Source organism: Sylvia atricapilla, chromosome 7, assembly GCF_009819655.1.
Source record: "Sylvia atricapilla isolate bSylAtr1 chromosome 7, bSylAtr1.pri, whole genome shotgun sequence".
NCBI lineage: Eukaryota > Metazoa > Chordata > Aves > Passeriformes > Sylviidae > Sylvia > Sylvia atricapilla.
In genome coordinates this window covers 20,079,177-20,089,035 of record NC_089146.1, presented here as the reverse complement: position 1 = coordinate 20,089,035, position 9,859 = coordinate 20,079,177, and the positions used below count along the sequence as shown (strand labels likewise).

Sequence of the window (9,859 nt, the reverse complement as noted above, 5' to 3'; positions counted from 1 at the left end):
CAAAGAAAATCTTCAGCAAATTGTATAACATTGTAAGCTCGGTTTAAAATATGTTTATAAAACTACTCATTTAATGAATAACAGTATTAAAGTTTAGGTTACTAAACCAGAGCTGTCTGATTTAAGGAAATCTACAGCCTTTCTAAAAAATGCTGTAGCCATATTTGAGAAATTATTTGCAATAGTCAAGCTTAGTTGAGAAATGGGAGAAAACCCCTTCAAATTCCTTCTACTCTATTTTTGTTAAGAATCTTACTAGTTTAGTTATTTTTAGCTCTTTATAGTAATTATTTTTGCTTAATGATACTCCCTAGACCATCTTTCTAGGACTGGTAGAAATCTAAAAATGAGGTTGCAAATTAAAACAGAAAACATTCATTTCCTCTACAAGATATTCTAGGCATTCTGTACCTGCAGATGAAAGGAGGACAAGAGAGAAGAAACACCTATGGCTTATGTTGCTATAGCTACAAGATGCTTAGATTTTCAGTTCCAGTGAATGAATCAATAGAAACCACAGCTTCACTCTCCTCTTTTATTCATCAAAGGCAAAACTGGAAGATGGGTTGCTAAGCAACATCACACTGAAGAGTGCAGGGCTTTGAAATTAGCATTACTGACTTCCCTCCATCCCAGAAAGCTGTTCCATTCAAACCCACTTACTAGAGGAGCTAAAATCCCCCACCAAACTACCAGAAGGTGCATTTTTAAAGCAAGAAACAGTAAAAGCAGAGAGGTATGACATCAAATCATTTCGTATGCAGAGAAAGTTAAAAAAAAACCAAAATCAAAAACAAACACACCCCCCCCAAAAAAAAAACCACCCCACCCAAAAACCCCCACCAAAACCCCACCAGAAAAAAAGGCATCACAGGAATTGCTTATATTTAATTTGCTTATATAAACAAAAAGTGATATGGAAAGGACATTTATTTCTTCTGAGAATATTGTATTAAAGTAAGATTTTTTTTCTAAAAGACTACTTAGAGCCTTTTTTTTAAACTGCAATCCAAAGACATGTTTCATTTGTACTCCTATTTTAAAGACCTCAGCTATAAAAAGAAACCAGTGTCTAGATGGTTAATGGGAACTCAGAAATCTTACCTGTATGGTGTATACATAAAACTCTTCACCAAAAGTTAGCCCCAGAAATAATTTCTGCATCTTATTCTTATCATTACTTAATCTGTCACACCCATCTTATGAAAGGCTAATGTCCACCTGACAAGAAAAGCAAATCAGATGCAGATATCTTGATGTTTTTGACAACATCTTGCACCTATTTTTATCCTGAACTTCAGCTAAATGTTAATCCTACGCTACCCAGGAAGTAACAACACATCAATCCTGCACAAATAAGGCTGTGTACAAAGTAATGTTGTTTTACTAGAAGCTGCCTCAGTAAGTCCTTATTCTTTCAACACTGACAAAAAACCTCACCAATGAGCTCAGTTTAAGAATTTACAACCTACTGACCCCCACAGCCCACCTGTCAAAGTTCCCCCCATCTTCAGCTTCTTCCAGATCTTTCCATGTTCCTCATTCCACTCCATGTTTTTCCCTAGTATATTAAATCTTCCTCCTCTGAGTTCTGTCATGCTGTAAAACTTACATGCAGAAAACAGGGGGCTTGTATTGCACCTGGTACAGTCATGCACACACTGACTGCTAGCACTCAAAGAGAAGGGACAAAGCCACACCCTAAGTCTCAAGGACCCCTAGGGAAGAAGAGGTCACTTACTTGAGTTTCTTCTCCATTCTAATATTCACACAAATCTTGCAGAAGTGTTATAGTCCTGAGACACATCTATTCATTTTAGTTTAGCTGACCAACAGCTCCAATGTTACTGGAATGCAGGACCCAACAACCACCAGCAGGCAGCATCATTGTCTAAGTGATGCATCTCAACATATTCAGGAAACAAGGCAAAAAATTCCCCAAGATACAGCCCCGAGTTTGTGATGAGCAAGATTAGATACAACAGTAAACAGGCTCCCTTTGGTAGCCTTAACATTGAGCTGTCCTAAAAGGAAACCCAAAAATCAAACTGAAAGTGACTCTACGCAATGACAACAGGAAAAGCTCAAAAACTGAAATTGCTTATAAAATATATAAATGTAATCACTACCACTAAGAATTTCCTTTTCATTCCAAGACATTATTTTTCTAGTAAGACACATACAACATCAAGTGCTGTTTGAAAACCAAATGCAGCAGTGCAACAATGTTTTTTCAAAAATTCTGCATCAGTGAAAAGAAATCTGATCTTTCTCCTTCCTTTCACTCATTCGTGAAATGCTACTGCTCTCCTATAGATTCACGGGTATATTCTGTATGTGAGATAAGATTATAATACCTTGTAATAAAAGTTATTTCCCTAAAAAGATGCTTTACAGAGATCAAACAAAATGAGTGGCAATTTCTGCATATATGACTATACTGTCTACACATACAGTGTTGAAAGACTATCCACTACAAATTAAGAAAGTTCTCTTCACGGAAATCTGACAGGTGGCTCACAGCATGAGCAGAAAGTAAATTCTGTGTAAGACCTGCAGGATCTATGAAAGTCTTTACTGAGTATTTACACAGGATCTAAATTTTAACTGTTACATTTTCATTTAAAAGTATAAATTTAATTGAAAACAATGCACAGAGCTGTTTGTTTTCAAGTTTTTTTAAAAAAATAAAGCATGTCTTTAATATATGTAAAAATAACACCCCCTCATAATTTAGAAATACACCTATACTAATAAAGATTACACTGTAACTATGAAGTAATGGTTTACATGAACTAAAATCCAGCATCTTAACAATACACCTCCACTAGATAAGACAGGTTGTTGTCTTAGTGTTATTTCAAATAAACACAACAAAAATATTGAGTTTTATGTTTAAAACATTTTTATAATGCCAATAACACTTTGTGATGAACACACTTTACATAACACACGTGGGAGCAGTATTCTATCCCTGAATGAGAGAAAATACAATTTCTTTCAGGGTTGCAGATTTTTACAAAAATAATGCAGATCTGTAATATAGTTAAATTCATCATATCCACAGTATTTTTTTTTCTGACGTTGTCTCTGTCACTGCAGTATTTCTTTCTTGGTTTCCAAAGTCTGGTTAGCAGAAGTCCATGAGTGATACAAAAAACAAATTCAGTTTCTTAGAGATGCACGGGCCTTGTCCAGTATTTCCTTCCTGATCTTCGGATAGTTTGGATGTGCTTTAAGGACCTGTCAAAAGACAATACAACCCAGAAGTTCTGAGTTGGTAATCCCCCCTCATCACTGAGCTTACACATTTTAAAACTAAAATAACAACACGACAAGTTTAAGAATGCACAAATATTTAGTTCTGGATAGAGACCACCCCACATGCAAGGCAAAACCAGCTCTATCAAAGACACTTTGCTTCATTTCCACAGTGTTTCACCTTGGTGTAAAAAACACGTGGGGCAAAGGATAATGCCTCTGGGTGGCTTGAAATGCATGAATCAGAAGGGATTTCTGGAGACTTTTCTGAGGTTTTAAGCATACTTTCTCTGCAATGATGAACTGCCTTTATGTTTTCACTCCCTTGCCTCTTTTCTAGCATAGTCTACCTACTTCATCTTCCCCCCTTCAACTCCCCCTTCTCTCTTATCCTTCCATTCATTTTGTCCTTACTAATTATCTTTATTTCTCCCCAAAAGAGCAAATATAATTAATTTTATTATTAATATGAATAATTATCAATTTATAATGTTATGAATTTAATAGTAGCCTTTCCTTTTACTCTGCATTCCCTTGCTCATGTTTGGACCATATAAAGATAATACCTCAAGTTACTTTCCAACAGTGTCTTCTGACACTAATATTTGATTTGATAAATTTCTTCAGCTATACTTCTGTATGGATTCACCAAGTTGCAACCACATGGCCAAAAGAAGGTGGTGCCATTTGAATATCTCTTCACATATGATAGTGAAGGCATATACACTTTTATTTATCTGGTTCCATGGTGCTCGAGACAGAGCAGATTATGAAGAGGATATTTAATTCAATAGAACTTTTTAGGGAACTTTTCTGACATCAAGCTGTGTATTTTAGAAATGTAGACTCAACCAAAAAAAGCAGGGTCATTGTGTAAAAGAATGTTGCTACAGGGAGACAGAGTATTAAACAAATATACAAATTCTACCTTATGGCAAACATCAATTGCATCAACGTATCTCTTCCCTTTCAGGTAATTGAAAGCCAGCTTGTAGCCTGCAATTAAAGGGGTGAGGGCAGAGGGGAGAGAGAAAAAGCAACAATTTCAGTTTCTGTATTGAATTACAAAAATAACACATTTGAATTTATTCTGGGTTACCATGTGTTTCTAAAGTCAGTATGGTTTTTTTCTACTGTTGTCTCATATAAGCCTGGTAATGATCAAAATTGCTACTGAAAGTCGCTTCAAGTAGTAAATAAAAGTCCTTGACACACTGATAGCTATGTCTGAATCAAAAGGAGACATTATTCTGGAGAGCATGTGCTACTAGAGGGAATACATAATGGTTGCCTTCTTTCAATGACCATGGTATCCCCACAGAGTTTCTAACTCTGCAATACACTGTCCCTCTGTAAAGGTAATTCCATTATTAAGGGACAAAAGTAAAACGAAAAAAAATGGATAACAAACTAGGGAATCGTTATTCAGTACCACTGTCAGCTGACCACTGATACAGAAAGTCATAATAGCTATGTCATAGCTAAGTCACATAGCACCATGCCAGGCTGATACTTTCAACCTAAGAGGCCTGAGGAAAAAAACATTATAAGCATGCAATTTCCAAAATTTGAAATTTTAAATCTTTCATTTTTAAAATTATCCTCACTGGCAAATACAAGATCTGATACCAGTTTTCTGAGACACATCTCTCAATGGCTTCACTTGCCAGACAGAAATTTGTGCTGCTTTTACCATTTTTGTTCAAATGCATGACAATCCTCACAATGCTGTAATGCAAAACTAGAAACAAGTGCACAAAGTACCTTCAATATCATACTTTTGTGTGCAAGATTATTTCACAGTTTAATTTCACTAAGGAACTCTCTCTCCTATCTAGACAACAAAAGGTTTTGTAATTTTTTGAATTACCACTCTAGAGGCTTTAAAAATAAAAAATGAAAAGTCTCGATCTATGTTCTATACAAACTTGAGAAATCACAGCTCTTAACTATTAAAACTTCTTTCTAATACATTTTATTTGATTAACAACTGCAATATTTTAGCAGCAACCACCATGGCTCAGTCTACAGGAACATCTAGTAAAATTACTGCGTCCAAACTCATTTTTATTCTGGTTTAGATGTAAGCCTTCCTCTGGTTTGATCCTCCTAATTTTTTGACTCACAGTACATGACTCACAACACATTCAGTTTTGATAATCCATCCATGTATGTGCATGTTCAGGACTGTGTTATAAAAGCAGGAGCTAACCCACAAACATTTAGTCCCATTAATAAAATGCTACTTTAATCTACAGATCATGTTAGATAAAACCATGAACCAAACCACTGCAACATCCACCAGTTACAGGTAAAGACACAAAAGGTTTGACAGTTCATGTGCATAACAGTTAAAATATCTTTTTAAAAAACACTGATTTTTCAGCTGAAGCCAAAGACTGTCTCATCCCAATGCTAAAAAAACCCACAGGGCACAAAGAAAGAGCACAGATGAAAGACTAGAAGTTGTATGTAGTTCCAAGGGGGAACAGACACATCCCTAAACCTGGAACAGAATTTGTGTCAACCATCAGTCTTGGATCTACAGACAGATTCTAGGTGTTGAGTAAGAAAATGGCATTCTGTTCTATATATCCCTTTCACAAAGGGTTTCCTACATTTAAACTGTCTTAATTTGTGACAATTTAGTGCAAATTTCAATTTGTTATCCAAACTGGAACTTGACCAGTGCCTCAAGTTTTCAGCTGGGCCATCTTTTTAAAAATAGATATATTTAAAGACATTTAAAATAATTTGTTTTTTAAATCCTCACTCACATACATAAAACCTGATGCATATAGATAATTTGAATTTTGAATCAAAAGCAAAATAAATCAATGACCTGCCACCATTACATATATATATATATAATTATAAAAAACTTTCTACTACAAACAGTATATAGATGACTATAAATACATTATTAAAGTTAATGCTGTATATACAGAGAAAGTTGTTCACAAACAGCCAACTAAAACTGTTTCAGATCAAGCCTTGTACTAAAAGAGCAAGCAGAAACTTCTGAAGTATCATAAAGTTGCTACCTCTAGCCATGGGGGCTTTCCAAGTGACTGTTCAGTACACCTTTAAACATTTGTCATTTTTATGTGAGGAAAACCAGTGACACTTTATTTCTATGGAAAATTAAAAGCAGTCTTTCCAGTAAGAGGTAGTTGTTTCATTCCTACCATAGTGCCCAAAATCATACTTTATAGGTTATATATACGTGCCTACTGTTGGATTCGTCTGGTTTCCATATTTCCAAGCCATCTCGTAATTTATTGCTGCATCCTTATATGCCTGTTCCTTTTCCATTATGTATCCCATGTATTCATAAGCCTTGCAGCATGACTGCAAAATATAAATATTTAGTCAAAATTATATTTAGGGAAGCTTGCATATAATAATACTGACAACTTAATTGCTAAAATACTCCAAACCCATACAAGTGGAAAGCACAAGTGATACTTGTCCTAACTTTAATGACACATAGTCTTGATTTAAAGTATTTGTGTTACAAAAGAGTGGTATGGGATTATGCACTACTCCAGGTCAAGTACAGAGTTCATCACAGAGGCCACTGCAACCATTCCTACAAAAAGACACCTCTCTCAGTTAATAATAACCCCACACAGCTGCATTTCAAACCAACTAGTGTACCTTCCACAAATATTGTTTGGGTTTTTTTCTTAAGAAAACATGTTGATAGCTTTGTTTTTCAAAATGGTTTAACATTAAGCTTTAATTGGAAAGTTCCAAAGACAGTCACAAGTAACTTAAAGAGAAAAATCAACCATTAAGTATTTAATTTCTTATGAATCTAAGCAGTAAGTCACAAGCATCTGAAAAGCAGGTTCCAAAACACTATTAAGTACTAGTTGAAAATACTAGCTTTGTTTACATACATATAAATTCATCTAACTCCATAATAAAACTTCATGTGAAAGATATAGTAATTCATGCAGAAATCTTACATTTAGTACATAAAGCAGAAAATAATTTATAAAAAACCCAACTACTGTATACCCTTACTATGAGCAGTTTATATTATCATCCTGGGAATAGGACAAACATTTTCAAGAGAAAAACATATGCACCTTTTTTACAAAGATAGTGCAAAGCAATACTGATATATAAATTACCTTCCATCTTTAAATTTACTATTTCCAATTAGGCTTTCAAAACCTACTGATAAAAAGCTTTCAAATCACAGCATAGTAGGATCAGCTTGGGAATGCCTGAAAATTGAGGATAAAAATATACTTCCCCTCCCATTCATGATAAACAAAAAAAAAGTTTAAAATTAATGAGTAATCACTAAGAAGCCTCAATTTCATAGAAACAGTCTGCTCATTGGGATCTTACCAACCAATCCTAAGTCCTTTAAAATCCAAAACAATCCTTATTAAATTACACTAGGCTTTTATGAAATTTTCACTCAACATATTTACTTAAATTGTATGTATATGTAATTTGATTCTGTTAAAAATAATCCTAAAAATAATGAATCACAGTAACATGTTTTCTCAATCCAGTCAAGTCTTCCAAACTGGTGACTGTCTTGACATAAAATGCTGTCTTATGAACTGACATGATATGTTAAGATGTAAACTAATCAACATCTCTTTGTGTGGCACAATTGCTGCTTACCAGCTTTGAATGCAATTTGGAGAGAAGTCACTCTCTTTCCTGTGCTGCTTTGCAAGGAGCCAGATATACACACTTCTAATCTGCTGTCCTCCTTGCTATAATCAGGGCCTGTTTATCTAAGTCCTTCATGGGTCTCAAACTCTTTAGAAGAAAACAAATTACTCGGTAGGCTATGCTTTTACACTTGGCAATTTCTGCAATAAAGTACCATTCACAGTATATACCTGCTCAACAGATCATCTATTTCAAAATAAGTCTTGTTTTGAGAGATGACCCGTGTTTATCCTCCAACTGTATGGATTTTGAAACTGAGCACATCCTATTTTAAAAAGGCCTCTCTGCAGAAGTACATAATAGCACACTATACCTAGAACTGTTGTAGCTGTCTCTCAATTTTATATTTAGAAATAAAAAGTGTTCAAAAGACATCTTTTTCAGAAGCTGCTAAAATGTGACCAAATAATGAACCTTATCTTCTTTACTAATGAATAAATAATGAAAAGTATAAACAGCATGTCATTTTCTAAACCAAATCTGTGCTCTATAAATAGCATCTTGAAACTGCAGCACAGTGTGTATGGACTATTGGACTGTCTCACATGAAGGAAAGTCAAGACAGAAAAACATGATCAGTTTTTGCTGATCAAAATAAAAAATAAGCACAAGCTAAGATCTGTGCTTGGTCCCATAATCAAAGCAGGGTACTGTGTAGTTTACCTGCTCAGGAACCCCGAGGTCAACAACACATGAGACCTTGTCCTCTGACAATCTACCAGACATTATTGTCACAAAAAAGATAATACCAGCATTAAAAAAAAAAACCCGCACTTTAGCAGGCTTAGGAACATTAATGTTTAAAAAATAAGGTATGAAGATACCATCTCAGTAAATAAAGCAAGTCTCCAAAATTTATACAATTAAATCTTTCTTCATCAGTTTCGTGAGACTCAGTAAAATGTACCTCTGACATTTCATAAACACTCCAAGCTTTTAGAGTCCCCTTCAGCTGAAACTTGCACAAGTTGCTACAGAACATGAACAAAAACGACTAAGCAGAATTCACAAGTTTGTTTACTACCCTTCAGTGTGAAGTTGACAGTTTCCTGTCTTGTTTTGGTCTGCTTCTCCTTAATAAGTGAAATACCAGGCAAATGAACAAATAAATACATTTCAAAATTCTGTTTCAAAGGAAAAGTAAATGTTTTGATGAATTAAAATAGAAAGGTACTACAGTTACTTTCAATGTGCATTGACTTACCCTGTTATGACGAAGGCATCGTTTTAGAAGTTCACCTGCCATATCATATTTGGCAGATTGAATATATATATCTGCAAGCAGAAGCCAACTCTTTTCAAACTCCTCTGCATCAATGGGATTCCAGCTCATTTTTGAAATCCGTTTTAAGTGATTTCTGGCTCGTGGAGTCTGTTTCAAGATCATGTAGGCTGTGGCCATTCCCAAAAGTGCTGGTATGTGATCCTTCTACAGTAAAAAGTACAGAGATTTGGTGCTTTTTTAATTTGATTTAATTTTTTTTAAGTAAGACTTTCACCAGGTATCTAAAAACTAAACTAAAAGCTAAATCTCAGGAAGTAAAATCTAATCTTACAGACATGTTTTGCACCTAGTACTACAATTGCTTAATTATTTCTGTAATCATGATAATCACCAGGCACAAGAAATGCTAAAAAAAAATCCACAGGTATTTCTCCTCACAAGAAAAAAAATCCGATAGCACTAAGAGCTGTACTTCAGATAAAACCTGGAATCACTTGGAGGTTACAACAAAAGTGGTATTTTTCACTTGTAGAAGAGCCTGTCAAATATCAGTGAAAGGGACTCTGATTCCTCTTATCAGGTGTACAGCTCCTAAAAATTTAATGTCTAAACTGTATGTATACAAGCTGTATATAAACAAACAGAGCTCTTAAAAGCCACAATTCTATG

General features: G+C 34.7%; 1 protein-coding gene across 1 annotated transcript in view; it reads right to left on the bottom strand.

Annotated features, from left to right (window-relative positions):
* Positions 1-2,701: 2,701 nt before the first annotated feature.
* TTC21B (tetratricopeptide repeat domain 21B) overlaps positions 2,702-9,859 on the bottom strand; it is a 35,701-nt gene continuing 28,543 nt past the window's right edge. Inside the window, exons 27-30 of the mRNA XM_066323346.1 lie at positions 9,170-9,394; positions 6,492-6,612; positions 4,190-4,257; positions 2,702-3,243 (exon numbers count right to left, since the gene is read on the bottom strand). Of these exons, the coding sequence (XP_066179443.1) occupies positions 3,166-3,243; positions 4,190-4,257; positions 6,492-6,612; positions 9,170-9,394 (492 nt within the window). The 3' untranslated portion in view covers positions 2,702-3,165. The remainder of the gene's footprint in view (positions 3,244-4,189; positions 4,258-6,491; positions 6,613-9,169; positions 9,395-9,859) is intronic.